Source organism: Barbus barbus (genome assembly GCF_936440315.1).
Source record: "Barbus barbus genome assembly, chromosome: 26".
Classification (NCBI taxonomy): Eukaryota; Metazoa; Chordata; class Actinopteri; order Cypriniformes; family Cyprinidae; genus Barbus; species Barbus barbus.
In genome coordinates, this window is record NC_136754.1 from 830,873 (window position 1) to 858,539 (window position 27,667).

The 27,667-nt window shown below is 34.3% G+C and overlaps 2 protein-coding genes across 8 annotated transcripts; both read left to right on the forward strand.

Moving 5' to 3' along the window:
• The first annotated feature begins 495 nt into the window (after nt 1–495).
• Nucleotides 496–9,909, forward strand: LOC306846569 (armadillo repeat-containing protein 6-like). The gene is made up of 8 exons (XM_079380032.1): nt 496–613; nt 866–1,009; nt 1,878–1,957; nt 3,276–3,843; nt 4,337–4,482; nt 4,556–4,687; nt 7,477–7,614; nt 9,175–9,909. Exons 2-8 carry the CDS (start codon nt 889–891, stop codon nt 9,385–9,387), a joined length of 1,398 nt encoding a protein of 465 aa, XP_079236158.1. The 5' UTR covers nt 496–613; nt 866–888; the 3' UTR covers nt 9,388–9,909.
• Nucleotides 9,910–10,907: 998 nt separating this feature from the next.
• Nucleotides 10,908–27,345, forward strand: LOC306846490 (mitochondrial coenzyme A transporter SLC25A42). Of its 7 annotated transcripts, none has more exons than XM_079379922.1 (9): nt 10,922–11,136; nt 11,212–11,293; nt 15,706–15,867; nt 18,797–18,908; nt 20,235–20,260; nt 20,416–20,582; nt 21,989–22,105; nt 23,203–23,354; nt 26,097–27,345. In XM_079379922.1, exons 3-9 carry the CDS (start codon nt 15,778–15,780, stop codon nt 26,420–26,422), a joined length of 990 nt encoding a protein of 329 aa, XP_079236048.1. In that variant the 5' UTR covers nt 10,922–11,136; nt 11,212–11,293; nt 15,706–15,777; the 3' UTR covers nt 26,423–27,345. The 7 variants fall into 7 exon arrangements, 5 of the variants coding, with proteins under 5 accessions (XP_079236047.1, XP_079236048.1, XP_079236050.1 ...); XM_079379923.1 differs by having other exon boundaries at nt 10,942–11,136; nt 11,263–11,293; XR_013782076.1 differs by having other exon boundaries at nt 10,960–11,293; nt 26,097–27,100; nt 27,131–27,345.
• The last annotated feature ends 322 nt before the right edge of the window (nt 27,346–27,667 follow it).

Consider the following 27,667-nt stretch of genomic DNA (forward strand, 5'->3'; position numbering starts at 1 on the left):
GGGTTTATGTAAATTTATCTCGAAAAGGGTGCATTAATCATATGAGCATACATATATACCCAAATTAGCTTCAAGGTCCTTTAAATAAACATTAATTTGTGGAATATCAGTAATAATGTTTTGTCCGTCCACATCTATATGTATATGAATGAAGAGACCCCTACTTACACTTTTTTTTTATTTAATTTTTTTATTTTCTCCTTTTCTTTTTCAGAATATGTGTAAATTTATTGGTACTTTGCATCTATATTGTATATGTGTCTTGCTTAATATTTATTTATTTACATTTATCAATGCCATTGTATGCTATATGCATATTCTGTTCAATAAAAAATAAATAAATAAACGTATATGAAGCGGAACCTATTTTCTCTCGTGAATCTCATCCGAGCCACATTAAAGAAAACGCTACGCTTTGCGTGAATTCACGAAGCGCTTGCGTCAGTTAAACTCCGCTGCGTGCGGACGCTGCTCTATGCTTACGCTTTTAGCGTACTGCCCACGTTTCTCCAGGGAGCCTGTTATCAGAAGGTCCATTTCAGGATTATTATCAGTTTTGTGTTAAACCGGCTTGTTTTGCTTTGGGTTCGAGTGAATGTTACGCTAACTAACGGTGAGTGATTTATAATAAATAACGTTTTTGTGTTAGTCACGCTTAGACTGCAGTGAATTGTGGGTAATGTGATATATAGCATAGCATTTTTGAATATTGAGTACATAGTATTTTCATGGTGGTATTACCATGGTACATGTCCAAAAACCATGGTAACCCTATTCTGCTTTTTGTTAGTGTAACCTGCCTTAGTTGCATGTCCTAAACCCATAACCAAATAAACCAAACCCTTTTGAATGCATTGGTTGTCAGGCTCTGGAGCAGCTGTTGCAGTCATGGCCAAACGCAGAATAGCACAGGAGACCTTTGATGCAGTGGTCAGAGAAGGCATCGAGGAGTTTGACATGGAGGAAAGTGAAGCTTTGAAGGAGGCCATTGAGCAGTTTGAGTCTCAGGGTGAGTTATTAAAGAAAATGCTCATTAAAAAGTCCTTTAGTTTACTTTAATAGATCTAACATTAGTTTGTGTACCCTGAGAGAATATATGCATAATGAATATTTAAGATTTTTAATACTTTTCTAATAATATTCTATTATTTTTATATCCGTTAAAGAGGGTAAACTTTATCATTCGGCTGTTTTGACTATATTTTGAGCAAATAATGCGGCCTAAGTGAGCAGAACATTCAAAGATATTAATTATTATCGACTTTAGACCAGTTATATAAATATATGGTCACATTCATGCTCATATAAATGCTTACATGGGACATTGATTGTATAATATTTAAATAAATACAGAATGCATGCATAGTTACATCAATGCTCATATAAAATATTTAAGTAAAAAAAACTGAATAAATGAAGAAACAAAGATAAAGTTACATCCATGCATATGTTTTGAATCTTTTTTTTTTTTTTTATGTAATAACTTTTTACTATATTTTTGATCAAATAAATGCAGCTTTAGTGAGCATAAGAGACTTATTTCATAAAGTCTTCTAAACATTTCTTTTTGACCTGCAGTGCAAAATACTAAAAATAGTTTAAACAACATTTACCTAGATATTTTATCATTATTATTCACTTTAAAAGCAAGCAACGATATATATCCTAATTTGATGATACTGAGTTCAAAAATATCAGTAAAAACTAAATGTAGTTTTTACACAGCAGGACTTGCAAAAGGTAATTTAAAATGGTAATAATAGGGACCTTTGCATTCATAATTAATGTACAGGTTAGAATACATTATACAGTATTGGTTTGTAGATATAGATGTATATGGTGATATGGTAACGATGTGGTTTGATTCGTCCTCACAGGTGTGGATCTCAGCAACATTGTTAAAGCAGTGCCCAAAGTTTCTTCAGAAGAAAACACAGAGGATCATGAGGTTCTTCAGGTATAAAATCCATCCGGAAATTTCAAACAGATTTGTAATCTCTTTTAAAACTAGATTTGATCAAGTGGTATTTAGTAGATGTCACATAGGTCATACAAGACTGACTCATGCATTTGTGCTTAAAGGTGAAGACCTTACTCGATGCATGTTCTGCAAGATTCCCCTTTCTGTCAAACATGTTTTATTGGACTGTCCCACATTTAATGCATGTAGAAAACTCTTGTATGAAGTGAACTCACTTAAAGAGTTATTGCCAGAAAGTGTGTTATCGTTAATGTAAAAAATATTGTGTAATGAAACGTGTGTTTGTTTGTTTGCTGGTTTTTATTGTATTTATTATACTTGTATTTTTTTACTTGTTTTTGCCATGAAAATAGCTGACATGGCATTAAATAAAAATACAGTTGTGCTCATAAGTTTACATACCCTTTGCAGAATGTGAAAAATGTTAATAATTGAAACAAAATAAGAGAGATCATGAAAATTGCATGTTATTTTTTATGTAGTACTGTCCTGAATAAGCTATTTCACGTAACAGATGTTTAGATATAGTCCACAAGACAAAAAAAAACTGAATTTATAAAAATGACCCCATTCAAAAGTTTACATACCCTTGAGTCTTAATACGATGTGTTATTTCCTGGATGATCCACGACTGTTTTTATATTTTCGTTGGTCCTGAGCAGTTTAACTGCCTGCTGTTCTTCAGAAAAATCCCCCAGCTCCTGCATATTCTTTGATTTTTCAGCATCTTCTGCATATTTGAACCCTTTCCAACAGTGACTGTATGATTTTGAGATCCATATTTTGACACTGAGGGAGAAGAGACGGGGGTGGGATCTTATTTTGTCTTCTGGGAAACATGTATTTATGTAGCTTCCAGTACTAAATGAAAAAATATGATCGTTAAACAAAATGAGAAGAATATACACATCATCATCATCATCCTGTTCAAAAGTTTTCACCCCCCCCGGCTCTTAATGCATTGTGTGGCCTTCTTGAGCATCAGTACATGTTTTCACCTTTTGTAATAGTTGTGCATGAGTCCCTCAGTGTCAAAATATGGATCTCAAAATCATACAGTCACTGTTGGAAAGGGTTCAAATATACAGAAGATGCTGGCAAACCAAAGAATATGCAGGAGCTGGGGGATTTTTCTGAAGAACAGCAGGCAGTTGAACTGCTCAGGACCAACGAAAATATAAAAACAGTCGTGGATCATCCAGGAAATGACACATCGTATTAAGACTCAAGGGTATGTAAACTATTGAATGGTGTCACTTTTATAAATTCAGTAATTGTTTTGGCGTATTTCCAGGCTTTGGAGTCTCTCAAAACAGCAGTGGCTTCATCGTCCGCATCTGTTCTGGAGGATCTGAGAGTCTTCACCCAGCAGTGCTCTCTCGGCTTCGCACAGCGATACCTGGCCTCTCAAAAAGAGGCATATCCCACGATCCTCGCCTGCTGCCAGAGAGCCGCGGGAGAGAAGGAAGCCCTTTCCGTCGCTCTGGCCGCGTTCTCGGCGCTAACAGACGGCCAGCCGGATCTGCTGGATGTGGAAGGGCGAGACTTTTTGATTGGTGCTTTAACCGCGCACCAGATGGACGCCGCTCTCAGCTGTCTGTGTATCCGTGTGGTGCGACACTGCTGTCTGAAACACGAGAACAACCGGCAGGATCTGGTGAAGGCAGGCATGCTGCCGCTGCTCACCGCCAGCATCACACACCACATCGAGCACCCCGAGGTCGTCAGGGAGGCCTGTTTCGCTCTGAGGGTCATGACCTTTGACGATGACGTACGTGTGCCCTTCGGACAGGCCCATGAACACGCCAGGATGATCGTGTTGGAGCACAACGGACTGAAAGTCATCGTTGAAGCTGCTAAAGGTGAGCCGAGTTTCCACTAGGCATGCAACAATAAATAAATAAATGTACTAACTAGTGCTGGGCAACGATTAATCGCATACAAAATAAAAATTTAGTTTATATAGTATGTGACCCTGGACAAAACCAGTCATAAGGGTACATTTTTCGAAATTGAGATTTATACTTCGTCTGAAAGCTGAATAAATAATCTTTCCATTGATGTATGGTTTGTTAGGATAGGACAATATTTGGCTGAGATACAACTATTTGAAAATCTGGAATCTGAGGGAGCAAAAAAATCTAAATATTGAGAAAATCACCTTTAAAGTCCAAATGAAGTTCTTAGCAATGCATGCATATTACTAATCAAAAATGAAGTTTACATCAATTGAAAGCTTATTTATTCAGCTTTATTATTTTTTTTTGGATAAATCTTAATTTCAAAAAATTGACCCTTGTGACTGGTTTTGTGGTGCAGGGTCACACATGTTTAAAAATGAGATGTTGTTTTCAGCTCATCCAGAGAACACAGCAGTGCTCAGTGAACTCTGTGCCACTCTGTCCCGTCTGGCCGTGAGAAACGAGTTCTGTCAGGACATCGTAGACCTCGGGGGGCTGACGTTCATAATCACACTCCTGGCTGACAGTCTGGATTGTCAGGTGAGCTGCTGGATCAGTGAGTGTTTCGGCATTGTTTCCTATGAACACAAACAAATGTCTTGCTGTCTTCTAGGAGCTTGTGAAGCAGGTGCTCAGTGCACTGAAGGCCATCGCAGGGAATGATGATGTCAAAGATGGCATTGTGAATGCCGGAGGGGCGGAGCTTATCGTCATGGCGATGAACCGTCACATGCCCAATGCACAGGTGTGTCCTCAGAAGTGCAATAGAATGCCAATTATCGAATTACTGTCCACAAATTCTGAACCGCTTTTTAACTTTTGGTAAGTTAACGTGTGTTTTTGAATAATACATTAACTGTTTAATATTAAATTACTCATAAATGAGTTGCTGAAATCGCGTTTGGTCTCATACTGTATCGCGTATCTTGTCAGTGTCTGCACTTGCTTGGCCATTTTTAGTGATTAATAGGAAAGTGGGTTCAGCTGAATTCTAGCAGTGATTTGTTAGATAGGTATAAAAGGTTATTATACCGCGGCAGCGGTCGCGGCAGCCCTGTGAAGCCCTCTTAGTGTAAAGACCATCGACTCTACCGTGCGACTCCACCGGGCTGGGACACCGGCAAAGGATATTAGTATCACTTTTTATTTTTAATTTTTTTTTCCTTTCTATGTTTACTATTGAAATGTTGTTGTATGCATTTGTCAATTTTATGTCATTTCTGTATTTTCTTAAATGTGTGTGTATAGAGTATTTACAGAGTGTTAACTAACTTTTAGTTTTAGTTACTTTTTCTTATTTGTAAGTCGCTTTGGATCAAAGCATCTGCTAAATGACTAAAAGTAAACTAAAGTCATAAATGAGTTTTCATACACTCAACACATTCTTGCTGTTTACGGAAACATACAGTAATGTTAATAGACTATTAAGAATTATATAATTATTAGTGCTGTCAAACGATTAATCGCATCCAAAATAAAAGTTTTTGTTCACGTAATATACACTCACCTAAAGGATTATTAGGAACACCATACTAATACTGTGTTTGACCCCCTTTCGCCTGCAGAACTGCCTTAATTCTACGTGGCATTGATTCAACAAGGTGCTGAAAGCATTCTTTAGAAATGTTGGCCCATATTGATAAGATAGCATCTTGCAGTTGATGGAGATTTGTGGGATGCACATCCAGGGCACGAAGCTCCCGTCCCACCACATCCCAAAGATGCTCTATTGGGTTGAGATCTGGTGACTGTGGGGGCCATTTTAGTACAGTGAACTCATTGTCATGTTCAAGAAACCAATTTGAAATGATTCGAGCTTTGTGACATGGTGCATTATCCTGCTGGAAGTAGCCATCAGAGGATGGGTACATGGTGGTCATAAAGGGATGGACATGGTCAGAAACAATGCTCAGGTAGGCCGTGGCATTTAAACGATGCCCAATTGGCACTAAGGGGCCTAAAGTGTGCCAAGAAAACATCCCCCACACCATTACACCACCACCACCAGCCTGCACAGTGGTAACAAGGCATGATGGATCCATGTTCTCATTCTGTTTACGCCAAATTCTGACTCTACCATCTGAATGTCTCAACAGAAATCGCAACATTTTCCAGTCTTCAACCGTCCAATTTTGGTGAGCTCGTGCAAATTGTAGCCTCTTTTTCCTATTTGTAGTGGAGATGAGTGGTACCCGGTGGGGTCTTCTGCTGTTGTAGCCCATCCGCCTCAAGGTTGTGCGTGTTGTGGCTTCACAAATGCTTTGCTGCATACCTCGGTTGTAACGAGTGGTTATTTCAGTCAAAGTTGCTCTTCTATCAGCTTGAATCAGTCGGCCCATTCTCCTCTGACCTCTAGCATCAACAAGGCATTTTCGCCCACAGGACTGCCGCATACTGGATGTTTTTCCCTTTTCACACCATTCTTTGTAAACCCTAGAAATGGTTGTGTGTGAAAATCCCAGTAACTGAGCAGATTGTGAAATACTCAGACCGGCCCGTCTGGCACCAACAACCATGCCACGCTCAAAATTGCTTAAATCACCTTTCTTTCCCATTCTGACATTCAGTTTGGAGTTCAGGAGATTGTCTTGACCAGGACCACACCCCTAAATGCATTGAAGCAACTGCCATGTGATTGGTTGATTAGATAATTGCATTAATGAGAAATTGAACAGGTGTTCCTAATAATCCTTTAGGTGAGTGTATGTGTACTCTGTATATTTATTATGTAAATATAAATATACACGCATGTATATATTTAGAAAATATTTAAATGTATATATTCATATATCTTATATTATAAATATATTTAATATATAAACTAAAATTTTCTTACATATATACATGCTTACGTGTGTATTTATATATATATATATATATAATAAATATGAACTACACTCACATATGTTATGTAAAGAGTTTTTTATTTTGGATGCGATTAATCGTGATTAATCATTTGACAGAACTAATTATATGAAGAATAAAAAATGAAATATTAAATGTAGAGTTATAAAATTATATGTAAATAATAAGAATAAACTAAATATTAAATGTAGAATTATAAAATTATATAATTTATAATTATTTTTAATAAGTTCTTTTTTTATTTATAAATATTTTTGTATTTGCTATAATTATATAATTAATAAACAAGTCTAATTTCCACAAAGAAAATGCATGAAACATAGTTTGTAGTAATTATTTATTAATTATGCAATCTATACATTTACATTTCTAGTTATATACACTAGTGTTTAAAATGATGTTTTTGTTATTGAAAGAAGTCTCTTCTGCTCACCAAGTCTGCATTTATTTCATTAAAAATACAGTAAAATTGTGAAATATTATTATAATTTAAAGTGTTTTCTGTGTGAATATATGTTAAAATGTAATTTGTTTTGCTGTGATCAAAGCTGAATTTTCAGCATCATTACTCGTCATTATCAGTGCTCAGAATCACCTGTTAATTCAGTCTGTTCTTAAACTCTGAAACTCCTCTGTGTCTTTGGCTCTGTTTTTCCTCTTTGGGTTCAGGTGTGTGAGCAGGGATGTGCGGCGCTCAGTGTTCTCGCTCTACGCAAACCCAACAACTGTAAAGTCATCATGGAGTGTGGCGGAGCGCTGGCGGCCCTCCAGGCCATGAAGACTCATCCGGCTGACGTTAATGTGCAGGTAAAGCACCAGTGTGTGTGCACTGACTCAAATGCATTCGCAGATGCTTTTATCCAAAGAGACTTACATTGATTGCATTCAAGGTTAAAAAAACTCACAAGTTTGGTGTTGCTAGTGCCACACTCTACTGTTTTAGCTACAGGAAGAGGACTTTATTCTGACGTAGTAACAGCAAAGTAAAAGTTCTCACAATTTCAGTTGCAGAATACCTTTATGCCATCCAAAACTAGGTGAAAATGCATCTCATTTTGCTCTTAAGACCATAAGACAATAACTATATTGGTCCTTAGTGTGAAACCAGCCTTTAACTAATTATTTTCTTCTAAATCTTAAATTCTTACTTTTTATTTAAAAGTACTTTCTTTGTGAAAATATGCTGTTTTGAAAGTCTTTTGTATTTTTTTTTTATTTTGCTTCTTGGTGAATACCATGGTAATAGTTCTTATTGTTAACAAATTAAATAAAATATAGTTAAATAAAAATAAAAAATACTAAAAGCATAAAAACCTTTGTTGCTTGAATTTAAATTAACTTTAACATAATAAAATAAATAACTTTATTTCCGCTAGTTGCCAAGCTACTGATGAAAGACCGTTTCAAAGTCTCTCCATCACAGCAATATTTCTTGTTTTTATTTAGTTTAACTTTATGAATTAAAAATCTAAAACTAACAAAATTAAAATATATTATATTAAAATAAATATAATACAAAATATATATTTTTAAGAAAAGGAATAAAAATGACAAACACACAACAAAAGTACTAAAAGTAATAGAAAATATAAAATAAAACCTAATTCTAGTTTTATATTTTATTTTATATTTTAAAACCTAATTCTAGTTTTATATTTTATTTTATATTTTAAAACCTAATTCTAGTTTTATATTTTATTTTATATTTTAAAACCTAATTCTAGTTTTAAAACAATACTTGTATTATACTAAAAGAACACTAGCTCATATATAGTGATTTTAATAAATTCAAATATTCCTTTTTTTATATTTGCTATAGATTTTGATAGTCAATTTTATATTTTTTAATTACTATTATTATTATTATTTTATTTTTTTTGCTTCTTGAGGATTAAGGAAGAAATAATAAAAAAATAAAACCGTCTCAAGATTAAAGTTAAATATCGAGAGAATTTATTTTATATAGAGTTTTTTTTTCTCTATATTTTACAACTTTTTCTCATAGTTTAATGAGTTTATTCTCAACATTTTATTTTGACTTTTTTTTCGCAGAATTTAACAACTTTTTTTCTTGTAATTTAATCAGTTTATTCTCAACATTTCAGACTTTTTTTCTCGAAATTAAACAATTTTTTTTTTTATCAAAATGGTTTTATTTTTGTATTATTGCTTGGACCTAATCCTCTTCTGTAAGAAACACTTTTACAAGCCCTTTTTTTTTGTACTCCTGTTCCCTTTGTTTTCTGAAAAGAATAAATAAAACAAGCTTCTAAACAAGTATTCCTGTCTTCCCCGAACCAGCCGCTTCTTGTATTGTTTAATGAGATTCTTGTAGTGACTACAATGTCCTGTTTCCTGCTGTTCCAGAAACAGTCCTGCATGCTGTTGAGGAACCTGGTGGCCCGCACTCGAGACTTCAGCCAGCTCATCCTGGAGATGGGAGCCGAGGCGCTGATCTCGCAGGCTTTGGCGTCTCACAGAGACTGCGGTGACGTGGGTCGAGCCGCTCTCAGAGACCTCGGCTGCCAGGTGGAACTACGAGAACTCTGGACGGGCAAGAAGGGAAGCCTGAGTCACTGATGAATGTCTGTAAACTCAAAACAATCACGATTAAATCATACCAGAGCAACTGTGGAGCTTATACTAAATGTATGTGATCAAACATCTCCCGGTAGAATCAAAGTGCATCTGTCGTCCACATGAATAGGATGCATTACAGGTTACAGTGTAGATATGTGTTTTTTGTAGTTTAAACATTTTATTGCCACTATTTATAGTTTATATGAGGTTTTTTACCCACGAATAACCACTGTGCTTGGTCTGGATTCATTTGAGCTGATGCTGACTCAGAAGTACAGTGCTGGATTGTCACACAGTGGCCTTTTTAACCTTAATAATATATTTAATCTAAAGACCATCACCCTGCCTGTTGTATGTGCTTTCACTGCAGTGCATTTCATGCTTATTTTTAACATTCCAAAGTGTTTTTTTTATTAGTGCTAATACCCCTTCATGCACAAGGTGAGCCAAAATATGAGTCACAAGTGTTTTCTGTGTTGCAATATTAGCTGAAGCTCTGATTAAACCCACTCTGTACCAGAACTGATGGTGTTTGTGATTAAATCAAGCAGCTCTAGACACACACTGATGCTTCTGTATTACACACTGACCATAATATTCCCTTACAAAAATGTACCATAAATTTATATTGAAATACCATAGTTATAGTAACTTGCAACTGTAAAATCATAACAAATTAATATATCTAAATGCAATAATATATAGTATAATAAGCCTTTTAAATATTCAAATTTAATTATTTTGCTGAAAACTAAGTTTTGCTTTTATTTCATACACATTTTATTTTAGTAACATTATAGTAACGCGTATCTTGGTAGAAATGATCATTGCTTTGATTGGTTTTAAAAACTTAAACTCATGTTAGTATAAAGTTTAATAGTTTTACAGTGTTTTATTTTTTGGTATTTTTAATTTAGTTTAACTTGATGTAATTAAAAAAAAATTCTAAAAAAAATAAATAACTCATAACAAATTTACAAAATATTACCTACATTGAAAAATGAAATAAAAAATGTTAAGTATAAAAATAAAAAAATATTTAAATATTAATAGTGCTACATTTACTAAAATGGCAATGCCATGAAACTGCGTGGTTATTTAGATATGTAAGCCTAAGCGGTGGTACTACTGTTTTTTTAATATTGTAAAACAGTGATATTCTATGTTCTATACAGTACAGATGATGTATAACAAACTTCAATGCTACTGACAAAGTGTAATGTAGTTTTGGATATTTTTGCAAACGAGTAGTGTTTCAGCAGTGCCTTAAGTAAATATATAGCCATTATTATGATCTGATTACCAGATACCATAGTAATTATATGGCACACAATTGTATTATCATCGCATCGCGTCCAAAGGCGTAACAGTAATACTTCACACGTGAACATATAATATACACGCCTTTCTCACTATTTCTGGATTTTTCTGGCTAAAACTCCAAACCCCACCCTTTCTACTGTTTACTCCCCTCGACGCCCCTCGAACGAGCCTATCCACGTCAAGCGCGCTCCCGCTCCGGACTACAACTCCCACAATGCACCGGGTCTCGCCCTTCAACGCTCGCGTGCTAGTGTGACAGGACAGCAGCGCGTGAAATGCGCAAGTAAAGCAGCTCAAAGTCACAGCAGCAGCCGTGAGAGGGAAATAAAATGTGTTTAACCGGCTTTTCTGCAAAACGGACACCTGCAGCCTCGCGTTAGTTTGAGGCGATCGGGTTTTTTAGTGTGGATGGTGCCTGCGGTTTATGTAAGTGAGTTTATCACTTCATCATATGTTTGTTTATGAGTGTAGCAGACTAACAGCATGGGGATGTTTGAGCAGATCGTCTTCAGATTCCGGTAAAGTCGGTGTTTTTCTGCTGATTTTCCGCAGAGAGCTACAGCAGGTGCTGTCAAACAGTCAGGTAAGCGAGAGTTGTTGTGCTAACAGGCTAACAGGCTAAAGCACTTTGATACTGAGTAAATATTTAATAACGGACGATTTCATTTGACGTCATTTCGCTAAATAAACAATCATGGTGTGTTTCACAAAAACAAACATTACTGGTGTTGACATGAAAAAGTATGTGATGTATAATATAATAATATTATCATATATATATATATATATATGTATATGTATGTATGTATGTATTGTCTGGCAATAAAGTTGTATCATTCATATATATAAAATCAGACTGAGGTCTAGGGGTATGTGGGAAAGTTTAGAGAAAAAAAAGTCAAAAGCAAATAATAATAAAAATAATATTAAGCCAAATAGACATTAATCATTTTTAAATAATATGCATTAATGACATGCAAATATTATAAATATAAATATATTTTTTTTTATAAATGAATGAATGAATTAAAATAGTAAAAAAAAAAAAAAAAATAGACTAAATTAAATATTAAAATAAATAATGCATCCAGTCCAGGGGTCCGTTCTTCGTACCTCGCTTAATACACCTGAGATGATTTGAAAGAAGCCAGATCTTCTAATCCTGATAACTGGTCTCTGGCTAATTTGGTTCTTCAAATATTTGCATATTAGATTAAAATATCTGGATTAAGTTGTCTAAGATTACTGCGTGTTCCCCAAAAAGGGCAGATGTATGGATACTAGAAACCACGATCAGCAATGCAGCGATTGGCTGGCGGCAAGACAGTAACGTAATGACATCATATAATTAAAAAAGACGCCTGACAAAAGAATAGACAAATTTCTGGACCTTTATTAGGAAACAGCCAAGCGAACAAACCTACATAAATGTATAAGTAGATAAATGAGATTTATATATAATTTTGCACAGTATAAATCAGGTCTTTATACAGTAAATATACAGTAGCTGTCTTTTAAATTTTAGGACGTGCACAAGGGTGATTATGTTTAGGGGTGGCATCTAAGTGATTGAAAAGTCACATTTATAGCCTGTCTTAGCATGTAAACATCAGATTTCTATGCATGCATAACAGTGCCGTTGCTTGCGTTTATACTGTCGCCGTTTGTTTGCAGTTGTTATTTTTGTTGGTTGTTTGGTATTTCCACTCCTTGCAAATCACAAAGGCTTTCAGTGGATCTGTCATCGGATCCCAGGGAGCATAAAAGACTGAGAAAGAGCGAGGCAGACAGGACTCGAGGAGTGTTTTGGAAATGGTCCCATACTTCATTCCAATGGGGAACAGATCCTGCTCTGTCGTCTTGGTGATTTAATCATAAAAAAACCTTTTCACTCCTGAAATTCTTTAACCCCGTGTCATTTTTAACCCTAGGTTAATAACGTAATCTTGTTGTAGGTTTCACAGTGTTAATATTTTACCCAGGATAAAATATGAAGTTGTAAATACAACAAAGATCAGTAAAATATATTTACAAAAAAAACAATTGTAGTCTTTCTACTAAAGTTAAATTAATTTCTGAGTGGATTGTTTCAACATCATGTGAAACATTGAAACCAAGATTAGTTTCCTGAAGATTAAAAGCAGTTTCATGCATGAAATGTTGCTTAACCTGGGGTTTAAACGCTGTTAAAAGCCTAATCATGAATGACTAAACGAGGGTTAGCAAGACATTCTGGATCTCACAGCACTTCAGTCTCAGGATTATGGTGACAATGCGTCACATGTGCCATGCAGCGTTTCAAGGTTGTGCGTCTGCAGGACTTTGAGGGTCTGAAGTGTTCGTATGCGCTGAATGTGTGTCAGCCTGAAGGACCTTTACCCCACTGAGCCTCGTTCACCTCCACCGCTGAGGGTAGTTTGAGTAGTTCAGATGTTAAACGGACGGTTCTCCCAAAAATGAAAAGTCTGTCATTACGTCTCCCCCATGTTGTTCTGAACCTGTACGAGTTTCTTTCTTCTGCTGAACACAAATGAAGTATATTCAAGAATGTTGGTAACCAAACAGTTGATGGTATATTTATATTTACATTAAACCGATGCTTTTATCCGAAGCGACTTACAAATGAGGACAATCAAAATCAACAAAAGAGCAATAATATACAAGTGCTATGACAAGTCTCAGTTAACTTAACGCAGTACACATAGCAAGGTTTTATTTTATTATATAATAAATAAAAAGAAAACATAGAATAATAAATGAATAGAGCAAGCTAGTGGTTGAGGCCTTATTTGCTTTTGTTACTTGTATAATAAATAAAAAGTTGAAAGAATAGAATAGAAAAGAAAGTGTTAGAGTCTCAAAAAAAGATGGAAGAGATGTTTTTAGCCAACTTTAGTGAACTATCCCTTTATCTTTATTTTTAACTTTATTTTTCGATTTTCAATTGTATTATTTATTATTTTTATTATTTAAATTTCAGGTAAAGTTTTATTAGTTTTGTTGTTTTTGTCATTTTTATTTTTAAATGTATATCTATGGTTCTTACAAATTATTTCAGTTTTAGTTAGTTTAGTATTTCAAGTTGAATTAAAACTTTACAAGGTCTCATTTGTTAACATGAACTAACAATGAGCAAATTTATATAGCATTTATTAACCTTTGTGAATGTTACCTAATTAAACAAAATCATATTTGTGTTAACGAATACAACGTTTAATCTTAAAAATGCATTAGTAGATGTTGGGATCGACAGTGGTTCTCCAGTCCTTTTAGTTGGACTTGTGTTTTTCATAATTCTTATTATATTTTCATTTCAATTTATTATTATTTCAGTTTTAGCGTTTTTAGCATTACTTAAAATTGATTTATTTCAGTTAGTCACCAAGGCAACATTTCTTAAGAATTTTCTGTATTTCATCTAATATTTCAGATTTATTACAACTTCCAAAAATGATTATTAATAGTTTTAGTTTTAACGCTATTGAGTATATTATCCAAAGTTAAGTTAAGTGTTTCTGATCAGGCATTGCGAACAGAAACCCTTGAGGTCCAGGCGGGTGAACATTTTGTCAGGATCTTGAATTTGGCCTTATTTTCCCACAACACCTTGTTGTCATTGTGAATGACCGCTGGAGTTTTGCTCACTGCTTTTATTACTGTCCTGCTAACGACTAGCAGCTGAATAAATCATGTTTGGAAAACTAAATGAAGGTGTATGCTATATCGGGCAGTGTTGCTCAGGCCTCACATCACAGGCCGTCAGGACCCTGAATAATTCAGCTTTTGTGCTATTATTAGAGGTGCATCTGTGTGACCCTTTCAGATGTTATATGATCCGGCCGTGGATTCACAGATCAGCTCTTCTGACCTAATTCTGCAAGTCAATTGGATTTTTATGCATGAATGATATTCATTTCATCACAACTGTTTGATTAATTTAGTATTTGCCATCGAGGGTGATGCAAATCCTGTGAATATGATTAATATGACAAATAATCATTCAGGCATGCAGGAGGAGAAGCCTGCATGAATCTAACAGAAATATTTCACTTCAAAATTAAAATTAACTTTTTGTTTACAAGATTTGCTTTTTTTGTTTGTAACACTTTACAACAAACTTTCATTTGTTAACATTAGTTAGATTAGTTAACATGAACTAACAATGAACCGTACATTAGTTAGATAAGTTCATGTTAATTTAATTGATTAATAATACATTTAAAATCAATTTGTTTTTGTTTACATTAGTTAATCTATGGAAACTAAGATGCATAATCAATGAACAGTTGTAAGGCCTTATTGTAAACAGGTTTATTATAGTTAACTAAATCTAGTACTAAAATTAAACCAATTAAAAATGTTACTTGAAACAAAATAAATGTTAAGTAAAATAATGTAACATGTAAAATCTTATTTGATTTCAGCTATATTTAGTTTAACTTGATATACTTAACTCAAACTAAAACCGAAATTAAATTAATAAAAATGTAGACATTTAAAAAAATAAAATAAATAATAAAAATGACAAACAAAACAAATCTACTAAAACTTTGAGAAATGAAAAGGCAAAATACACAAATATAAAAAAAACGAATTCAAAATATTAAATGAAACTTTAGCATTATCTTAATAAAATAGTGTAAAGTTTCTGGTTTATGTAAAGTATTGCGTTTTTGCAATGTGCGTTAAATTATTTGCATGAGAATTAAACATAATTCTCGTTGTTTTGCTGATGTTAAATGATGTTTAAAAAAAAATAATAATGTCATTATGCAAAAAATCTCAATGATCTTAAAAAGCCTTAATTTCTTCTTCATAAAAATAAATAAATAAATAAAATAATATACAAGAGCTAGACTTGTTCTTGACATGTTTTGTGAGGTCCATCTCTTATCTAGAAGATGTCTTTGCAGATTTTAAAATAGCTGTATGATGTGTTTGGCAGCGTTATATGATATGGTGTTGCTCTCTGATATTTCTCTCTTGTCGTTCCAGGTTTGGTTGTGAGCGTGTGTGTGTGTGTGTTTGCGTGTCGGGCCGGCGAGCCCCGTGTGCTGGCGTGTATGAATGGATCAGGTTGGCATGGGGAACGCAGAACACCAGGGGGCACTGACAAAGGGCGAAGTCCTGCCACGCCCCGCCTCCAGCCAATCAGAGGTGAGAATACTCCCTTCTGAACCCGCCCACAGCTGAGAACAGCCAATGAGATTCCACTGTTCCTTTCCAACTGAATTATTTCAAGAACGTTTGAAGGAAATCCTGTCGTTATTTACTCATCCTTATGTTATTTTAAAACCTATGACTTTATTTAGGAGCGTAAGATCTTTTGTGCTCATCCGGGTATGACTTGAGGGCAAGTAAATGATGACAGGACTGTTGCATTGTATTTCTATGTAAATAATTGCACCATATCAGTGGACAGTCATTGTGTTGTTAAAGAATGCAGATGTAAAAACCAGTTTGTGAGGTTAGGCTGGCCATTATTCATGCAGCAGGAACAACAGAAGCATCTTAGTGTTTCCAGTCTACAGGAAGTCAAATTGAGAGATCAGATGAGATCAAGATGGCATGCTAGGAGGAACTCGAAAAGCTTTTTACCAGTTTATCAGTGGAAAATGCGTGACCGCGTGATCTAATTTCCGGGTTCAGTCAGGTTTAGTTATCCCTCAGTGATCTTGGGATGAAATGTCTGTTGGAAGAAAGTTCCTTTCCTCGTCTGATGCTCTTAACTCCAAATAACCATAGTATTTTCCTTTATCTGCTTTCTGAACATGGTGCTGTAGAGTCACACTATGCTTTAATATTATATTAGTGCTGTCAAACACTTAATCGCATCCAAAATAAAAGTTTTTGTTTACATAATATATGTGTATTTATTATGTATATATAAATGCAAACACATAAAATACGTTATGTTTATATATGAAAATATATATATATAATCTTATATTTATATTAAATATATTTATATATAATATAAAATATAAGAATATAAATGTAAATATTTTCAAAATATATGTATGTATGTATGTGTGTGTGTATGTGTGTGTATATATATATATATATATATATATATATATATATATATATATATATAACAAATATACACAGTACATATACATATAAAATGTAAACAAATACTTTTATTTTGGATGCGATTAATCATTTGACAGCACTATATTATATATAGAATTTTAAATTCGTTTTTAGTTGTTTTTTTACACTTTTCATTTTAATTTATATTCTATTTATTTTTTATTTTAGTTTTAGCTAATTTAGTGCATGAAGTTAAATTAAATGAGAAATGTTCATTTTCAGCAACTAGCTGAAATAAATTAATTAATAAAAATGTATAAATTGTATTTTTATTTCAGTTAACATTTAATTTATTTCAAGAAATGAAGAATTTTTTTTAGGGTTTTGTTTCCATTAATTATAATAATCCTGGCAGCCGGTGTGCATATCACTGAACAGCTCCTATGAAATAAATTTTTAAAGCAAATTTGTGTCCTTTATGTTTGTATGATGTAGTGACTGTATCATAATGACAGTAAGACACTTGAGTATTATACTGTGACTATATTCACTGCATGCCGTGTCTAAGCGCACTACGACCTCTTCAACCGCACTGCATGCTTGATTATTAAGTGTGATGTGTTGAAATAGAGTATTTTCATTCTATTTTTAATTTAATGATTTTGAAGATGTGTGGGACGATTTGAAGCACAAAATAATGTCAAACTTTTAAAATTAGAATAAGAGTCAGTTTCTATTTCAGTGAGCTGTTATTATTGTTGGTATGATGATCATCATTCATCATTTTGCAGGATGTTTCTTTGTTTTTACTTCCATGTGGGTTGCTGACCGGCACATTTACAGTAAAACCCATCAGACATTTTTGTGTTTAGCAAGAATTCACATGAGCTTTTTGTGTCTGTATAAGGTCTACACGATTAATAGAAACAAAACTGAAATCGCAATATGGCTGGTGATTATTAAATCACAAAGACTGCAATACAATATTATAATAGTAATATTTCTGATTTTATTTAGTAATTTTTAGATTTTTATTTAGTGATGATAATTATTATTATTAATAAACATATTGATATTGATCACAAAACTTTGGCTAAATTGTGTAACCCTACAAATAAACACAGCAAACTGAGAGGCTTGTGAAGGCTGCAATACAGTACAATACAGCGAAATATTACAATACTAACATTTCTTATTTTGTTTTTAGTATTTTTAGAAATTTTATTTAGTAGTAGTAGTAAATAATAATAATAATTAATATTACTAAAAAATCTTATTAAATCTTATAAAAATATTATTTTCATTGTTATTATTATTATTTTATAGACATTATTGATGTATAACAACACTTATTTTTTTTATATATAAAAAATGTCACAAACAAATAAATAAATAAACAAAGCAAACCTGAGAGGCTTGTAAAGTTTTAATACATTTTTTTAGCATTTTATAGATTATTATTTAGTATTAATTTATTACTTTATTTTAAATCACATTATAAATTCACATTTTTATCAGAAAAATCACAATTACACCCCAAACCCCCCCCACCCCCCCTCAAATTTAGTCTATAGCATGTAGAAACCCTTTTAATTGCTTCTATCAGGAAAATGATCGTATTGGAGGTTGTTTTTAGATCCTTCATATTTTGATTAACGGAAAATGAATTTGTATCAAAGTGCTGCTCAAACAGAAGGACTAGTCTTGTAGTTTTCAGTCGTTTAGCATGCTGGGACTGGATGAGTTGAACTCAACCCAGTGTTCCTGCTCTGCTTGTGTTCGGTCATCATTCAGGTCAAGGGTTTGTGGGTGGATACAGATTAGAAGTGTGAATATAAACCTGTTCTGCTTTATGAAGATTAGAGGAAAAGCTTGAGTGTATCTCAGAAACCACAGTATGTGTTGCCTGGACATGTTATAGCATCACAGCCTCCGTGATTAACTCTGGGTGTGTCTGTTATCTATTAGAAGACATGGACTGATGTTTTCATTTGTGTCTATGTTGAAATCCTCATGAATCAGAACTAATGTGTGATCTGTGTGTGTGCAGGGTTTTAAACAGGGTCACTCGGTCTTGAACTCTCTGATCTCGGGGGCGTTTGCAGGAGCCGTGGCCAAAACAGCCGTCGCCCCGCTGGACCGAACCAAGATTATCTTCCAAGGCAAGAACAAGAACTCCTATTAAAGTGCCCCTGTTATGGATTTTTGAGAAAGGACCTTTCTTGCAGTGTGTAACACAGCTCTTAAAGTGAATGAAAACATCCTGCAAATTTTTCAATCTGAAAGTGCACCGTGTATAAAGTTATTATCTCTCAAAAGAAAGAGTCCACTCTGAATCATTGAAACGAATCCCAAGCCGTTTCGTGTTGAAGTCAACACGATACATTAGCATATTGCCCTCCCACTTGTTGATCTTTTCAGGTTGATTTGAATGAAAATGCAAATTCATTCTTTGCCACTAGGTGTAGCTTTTGGAGCGGTAAAAGCTCACAAACACTGGTTTAAATGAAATCGACCAATCACCGCAGATTACCGTCACGCAAAGGAGGGGGTTGGAAAAATGAATTGTCTCCCAAAACCAAAATACGAACCTTTCATAATCCATAATATGGGCACTTTAACCTTCCCTGACTGACTCACTAAACATTTACAGATGCACTGAAGTATTTAAACACTCAATCAGGCCTGTAGATGTCTGAATGTCATTGCATTAGGTGCAGATTATCAAAGCAAGTGTCATTCTTCTAGTGTCAAGCGTGAGTGGATCAGTTCATGTGATTCTCCTCACCTGTGCTTCTCTGCTAGCACACCTGTGTGAACTTAACAAGGATGCAAACTTGTCACCTTTGCACCTTGTGATTTGATTAGATCCAGGTCACTTCTAACGTGCATTTAAAAACACAGCACGCCAGTCATCTTTTTCCAAATTTGTAATAAGAATCATTTATAAATCAAACAAAATAAAAGCTTTAAGATCTTCCAGTGGATTCCTGCTAGAATAAAAGCAATAATAATAATAATAACATCATAATAATATTGCAATAGTAATATTACTATTGTAATATATTTCGTTTAATTTTTATAACTTAATACTATAAATATTTAAATGAAAACAATAACAATAATAAATTATTATTATTAGTGTATAGTCATATTGAATTGTTAAAACAAAACAACAAAAAGAGATTTTTGTTTTAAAACTTTGTTTTAAAAATGTTTTAGAAAACTCATTGGGTCTAGGGTGATTTTTTTAAAATGTATTTATTTATTTTTTCCCCTGTGTCTTCCCACTAAAATTGGGCGTAAATTTACATTTTAAAGCTGATATCCTGTTTATAGCTGATGTATGAATGTTTTTTTTCTTGTTTGTACAGTAATAAACCTTGTAGTTGCACAATAAATGTTGCATAGGAATCCATATCTTATAAGTTTCATTTATTCTTTATCAGCTGAAACTGTAAATATTTCTCTTTATCTTCTCATTTTAGTGTCGTCGAATAGATTCTCTGCTAAGGTGAGTATTTTCTCCGTCTTTGTGAATACTTATTTGATGTAATGTCAGTAGTTTTGCATATTATTTTAAATGCTTGTGACGTTTAAATGGTATTGAATTGAATTGCACAACAAAACACAAAATCTATTTTATTTTGGGATGTTTGTGGTTTCCAGGAGGCGTACAGGTTCATTTACCGTACGTATCTGAAGGATGGCTTCTTCAGTCTGTGGAGGGGAAACTCGGCCACGATGGTGCGTGTCATTCCATACGCTGCCATCCAGTTCTGCTCTCATGAACAATACAAGAGGATTCTGGGACAACATTATGGCTTCCAGGGCAAGTGAGTGAGAGTGCATTATTCTCCACTTATACTACGGGGCCATTGAATGCTTGAATCTGATTGGCTGACGAACGTTCTAAGGCGTGCAATTATTTTCAGGGGAACGCACGGCGAAAGTAGTTCCAGGCAGCTCTCGACCGCTCTCGACAGATCATTTCCATGTTTTGCCACAAAATTAAATTTTATTATGTATGTAAAGCACATACTCTATTTCTCCCGCTCTCTCTCCCTCACAGACACACACATGAAAACATACGAGCTAATGTTGTTAGCGCTGCTGATGAATTTGTCAGTAAATAGTTTAGCATCTTAAAAGTACATGAGATCTCTCACAAGCGAAGCGAGGTAACAACGGCACTGTTCGTGAGGAAAATGAACTTAAAGTTTCACTAGTAGGGACGCTGCTGCCGAAGACTGAAGAGAGACAGACTCAGAGAGGTAGGCTAATTCACGCACGCTCAATACATTTGTCTGTTTTCAGCGGCTCAAGCCTCAGTTACTACGTCTAAAACGACATTTTGGAATTAGCAAGGGAGGCGATGGATGAAATAATCCTACTCACAATAGCGATTTAAGTAGAAAAACCGGACGAATCCCTTGAAATATATTATCCGGGATTGTCCACTACCAAGGCATCGCGCGTTCACGTTTTACTGTCAGAAGCCGACAAGCGCCCGTGTTGTTTGTGAACAGAAGCCGATAAATCCATTCTAGCGAATCAGCGCACTGTATTTAGGTCAGGTGACAAGGCTACTTTCACTTTATAAAAGACGTGCTCGCTGAGAGGAGTTTTGTCAAAGCTGGCTGAAGTGATCGAGGATGGATAATATGATGAACTTGATGAACCCGTGATATCTTCTTCAGGGCGTAAAAGGAAAATAAAAGCTGAAACTTTTTCACGGAACCTTGCAAAAGCAGCGCATTACAATGCTGAGGAAAAAGCTCTGTGTATTGCATGTAATCACAACCATACAGTCAAAAAATATATATATAAATATATACAGTCTATGATCACAACAACAAAGCTTGTCAGGCGTCTACATTGTCAGCTGAGGAGATTACAAAGATTAAACGAGTGTTTTTGTTTAACTCTGAAACATTAAATGTGGAGTTATCTGCTTTTGCCATAAAACGACTGTTGGAGCTGATTTTGCTATAAACCATACTTTTAATATATAAAAAATAGGGATGTAACTATTCACTCAACTCACGATTCAATTTTCTCACAATTTCTTTTTAGCAAAATGAGATTGAAGACATTATACAGTACATGAGAAGGTGTCCTTTTATTAGGCTATTGCTGCACGTTTCTTTGTGAAATTGAAATATAACAAAACTAAATTGAAATTTTAAAGCAAAATCAAATAAGCAAGTTACACAAAATAAAACGGCATGTTGTCTTGCAGAGCTCTGCCGCCTGTGCCGCGGCTGCTGGCCGGTTCGCTGGCGGGAACCACTGCTGCCATGATCACGTATCCGCTGGACATGGTCCGCGCGCGCATGGCCGTCACACCCAAAGAGATGTAAGACCTGCATCATCTCACCCACTAAACTGCCTTCACCTGCTGGAATGACACACTTTAGATTTTTTTTTACTATACTGATTTATTTTAATTTACTGAAATGAGTAATGTCTGTTTAAAATAATTACAATTCAAAATATAACTTCAGAATTCTAGAAGCTTTAAGTGTTGAATGTTCTCCAGGCATCCCACACTTTAACCAGTGAATGGCTTTTCAAATGTTTGTGATTTACTGGATAAGGATTGATGTTGTTAATGTTAACTGTAAACATTAACTGAAATAAAGCTGAAATAACATACAGTAGAAATATTGGTTACACTTTATTTTAAGATGTCCTTGTTACAGTGTAATTATACATTTAAGTACTGAGTAATATTAACAATTAACTACATGTACTTACTGTATGGTTCGAGTTAGGGTTTGGCTTAGGGTAACTTGCATGTAATTAATTGTTATAATAGTAAGTACTTGTAATATGTGTAATAATGGCACCTTAAAATAAAGTGTTTCCTAAATATTAGATGCAAAGCTTAAACTCAATAAACTATTACATTTAATACAACTAGAATTTGACAATCGGTTTGAAAGAAAAAATCTAATTAGAATTTTAAAATAAAATTAGGTTTTAAAAATCAGTTTGAAATAAGTTTAAGTACTAAAATGACTATAACTAAAAGTGAAATAAAATAAATGAAAGCTAAATTAAAATATTAACAATAAAATGAAAACTAGTACAAATGACTAAAGCACATGATGAAATTACCAAAAAAAAAAAAATTTAAATGTAAAAATAAAAGCTCAAATATTCAAAGATAAAATATCAATACATTCTATAATAGTATATCAATTATACTAAAATAAGACAGATTTTTTTATTTATTTTTTTAAACCCAGGATTTCTACCTGATAAAATATTTTAGAGCTTGACATAACTAGAAAAATGAGCATAAAATGCCCTTGGTGTGGCAGAGTTATTCATTTCCAGGACTACTAGAAATCACAATTTTAAAAAATAAATCCAGGTTTTCCAAGGCTGTGGGAATACTGGCTCAGCGAGTTTGATGTGTTGTCGTTGTGTGATGTTGTTTATGGTCAGGTACAGTAACATCCTGCACGTGTTCGTCCGTATCTCTCGTGAGGAGGGGCTGCAGACGATCTACAGAGGATTCACTCCCACCATCCTCGGCGTCATGCCGTACGCAGGACTCAGCTTCTTCACCTACGAGACGCTCAAGAAGCTCCACGCAGGTAAAGCCAGACTCTGTGTGATTCAGGGTTATTATAACTCTGAAGTTTCTATGAAAGTACACTTGATTTTTTTGCATTTTGGTTTCAGTGTTGTTTTAGTTTTGAATTATTGAATGCTTTTAATTTAGTTTTTAATTGCACCACAATAAAACAGTAACACTTTTCAACTAGGGCTGGGAAAATAAATCAATGCATCGGGACTAGGATATTTTAACAAATTTGCCGATATCTGATATGCCGATATTTTTCAACAAATTTTGGCCGATACCGATATATTTCCTTTTGCTTGGGAACAACACCAAGTTTCTCCTGTGAAATTATAAACAAACTATTTTTTAATTTTGGTTCACTTTTAACAAGAACTTAATTGTTAGAATTAAACAAACAATAATGAAGTTATTTTATACTGACAGTGCATGGAACATTTGAAAATAATTATAAATAAACTATATTCAAATGCTGCTTTTTTTTTTTTTTTTTTTTTTTTTTTTTATAGAAAGATACAGTGGTAACTAGGGCTGTAGCTATCGAATATTTTAGTAATAGAGTATTCTACTGAAAATTCCATCGATTAATCGGGTAAGAAGTACTTTTTCTTTATTAAGGAGCAATACTAAATATACAAGAGAAAATAAGACAGGTCCCTTAAAATGAACAAGTAATTTGTTTCCTTTTTAGAAAATGTTTTTATTGCTGAAATTGCATATATTAATAACTGTGAAAACTAAACCCATTTAGTGCATTTAATTGCCATATTACATTCAAAATGCAAATACAAATATAAAAATCAATTTCAAATTACTTTTAAAAAAGATAAACACAGTACAACCTAAAACCAAGACATAAATCAAAATAATAGTAATAAAAAAAAAAATTATAAAACCTAAACATTGTGCAACTTAACTTTCAAGTTTCAGCCTAACTACAGCTCAGGTATGACTTAAGCCTTTACTGTCTTCTTAGAAGGCTTTGTGGCTTTTGTAAGAGGAAAAAAATAGTGGGCAGGAAGCTAACGTGGAACAAAAACAAGAGTCCATACACGCAACATTTATTAACACATTTTTCAGCAACATCAATTTAAAGCTATTTGGAGAATAAACCCTCTTTAATGTCTCTCTGCATACTGGTGTGTGTGTAATTCTCTAAAAGAGCATGTGGTTGCAAGCACAGTGCTCTGTATGTAGTTACAGTAAATCGGGGAAGTCGTGGCCTAATGGATAGAGAGTCGGACTCGTAATCCAACGGTTGCGGGTTCGAGTCTCGGGCCGGCAGGGATTGTAGGTGGGGGGAGTGAATGTCCAGTGCTCTCTCCACCCTCAATACCACGACTGAGGTGCCCTTGAGCAAGACACCGAACCCCCAACTGCTCCCCGGGCGCCGCAGCATAAATGCCCACTGCTCCGGGTGTGTGTGTGTTCACTGCTGTGTGTGTGTGTGTGTTCACTGCTGTGTGTGTGTGTGTTCACTGCTGTGTGTGTGCACGTTGGATGGGTTAAATGCAGAGCATGAAAAAAACTGCTTGAAGCTAGAATAAAACCATTTTTTTTTTGTAAGTAGAAGGTCTGATTTTACTTTGATGTATTGCATGTTCAGAACAAAATATTCTGGGGGCCATGAAAGTTTGTTGAAAATTAGCAAAAACGCTGGCGGTGGCTGGCAAATTAAAGAAAAAATGCTGGCAGGGAAAGAGTTAAAGTAACTACAAATGAGCATGCGTCCACACCAGCGGACGATATCGTCTGTTTATTCAAAGTGCACATGCGTCTGATGCTTTAAATTCTCATGCTTGTTATAGCAGGATTGATTCTGATTGGTTGTCAATGTTTGTATCGTTCATCAGCTGGAAAAAATAGTTCTGAAAATGATTCCAACGATATCGTTTCTCTGTGCATTTATCATTTTAGCTGTGGTGTGAATTCTTTTCTTTAATATTGAGAACGATTTTACCAATATATCTTTATCGTTATCGTGCTTGGTGTGAACGGGTCTTTACACATGGATATGTATTAAAAGGTGAAGAACCACCATCATGCCTTATTTGCCAAACTAAATCATATTTTATTGGATTGTACAGGTTTTAATGTAAATAGACAATGGTTTTATTCAGAGGTGTGTCTAACCGATTTATTTAAAAATGAATCGCCTGAATTTTTGTCTGTGTACATCTGAAATGTCTTTTTTAAATTTTGTTAATTGTATACCTTGTATAATTTCTTCAGAGATTGCCATGAAAATAGCCTTGATGCTGGCATGGCGTTAAAAAGTTAATAAATGTGACCCTGGAGCACAAAACCAGTCTTAAGTCGCTGGGGTATATTTGTAGCAATAGCCAAAAATACACTGTATGGGTCAAAATGATTGATTTTTCTTTTATGCCAAAAATCATTAGGATATTAAGTAAACATCATGTTCCATGAAGATATTTTGTACATTTCTTACCGTAAATATATCAACTTCATTTTTGATTAGTAATATGCATTGCTAAGAACTTCATTTAGGCAACTTTAAAGGCAATTCTCAGTATTTAATTTTTTTTTTTTGCACCCTCAGATTCCAGATTTTCAAATAGTGCCAAATATTGTCCGATCCTAACAAACCATACATTAATGGAAAGCTTATTTATTCAGCTTTCAGATGATGCATAAATCTCAATTTTGAAAAATTGACACTTAAGACCGGTTTTGTGGTCCAGGTTCACAAATAAATAAATAAATGTGACCTGTTTGCATCTCTGTGTTCCAGAGCACACGGGCCGCTCTCAGCCGTACTCATATGAGCGTCTGGCGTTCGGTGCATGCGCAGGATTGATCGGTCAGTCGGCCTCTTACCCGCTGGACGTGGTGCGCAGACGCATGCAGACGGCAGGCGTCACCGGACACACCTACGGCAGCATCTCGGGAACCATGCGTGAGATCGTGAAGGAGGAGGGCGTGATCCGCGGCCTCTACAAGGGCCTGAGCATGAACTGGGTTAAAGGGCCCATCGCCGTCGGCATCAGCTTCATGACCTTCGACCTCATGCAGATCCTGCTGCGCAAACTTCAGCAGTTCAGCCACAGTGCACGGTAGCAGAAAAACGCAACATTTTATTGTTTTTTTTGTTTTTAACCTGAGCAAATGCTGCCAATGAGGAGGACGGGAAAAGCCTGGCGTCATGTGACTAGTTTAAAGTTCTGTTTTTGATGCATATGTGCACTGCAAAAATGATTTTTTACTTGGTATTTTTGTCTTGTTTTCCTGTACAAATATCTAAACATTTTTAAATTGCTTGAAGCAAAATGACTCAAGATATTAAGTCTTGTTTTATTAAAATGAATCAAAATGAGGTGAGTTCATGCTTAAAACGAGAAGAAAATATCTCCAAATAGGGTCAGAAAAAATGTCTGTCTTCAAAGGGAAAGCAAAATAATTTTTCTTACTCCACTTTAAGAGTGTTTAGAAGTTTGTACGGGAAAGCAAGACAAGAACACAGGTTAAGAAGCTGATTTCTGCGGTGTGTGTTCAGAACGAGTGTGTGTTCGGTACAGAGACACTGAATGTTTTTCTCTCCGTCTCCTGCCGTCTCAGACAGAACGTCCTGTAAGTGCAATATTGACTGAAAGCGTGTCTGGAAACACTATTTTCTTCATTGTCCCACTTTATGTCTGTGTTTTCACACACATCAGGGGATTTGATGAAGACACACACATGCATTTTGAGTTTACAGCACGCGTGTGTGTGTGTGTGTGTGTGTGTGTGTGTGTGTGTGTGTGTGTGTGTGTGTGTGTTTGTGAACAGCAGAGGGCGTTAATCTGTCATGTTCATATCAGGGTGAATCTCATGAAAACAGTCAACTCCTCCAGGTCAAATTTTACTGTAAAAATAAATAAATAATCATAATTGGAAAAAAAAAAAAATCTATTTGTAGAATATTTTCAATTTTATTTCACATAAAGAGCTTTTTTTTTTTCTTTTTTTTTGGCATCATATTTTCACACCAGTTAAATGCTTTTTCCTCAAATTATGCATTTAAAAGAATAAAGGTACTGTACATTACGGTAGTACTTATAATTTCTAGAATTTTAATTTCTAATTAAAACAATAAATATATATATATATATATATGTATGTATGTGTGTGCATTATATGTATATATATTATATAATTCTTATTAATAAAAGTATATGCAAGTACACTTTATGGTGGTTATATATATATATATATATATATATATATATATATATATATATATATATATATATATATTTTTTTTTTTTTTTTTTTTTTATTATTTTAAATTAATTAGAAATTAAAATGATAGAAATTAGAATTACT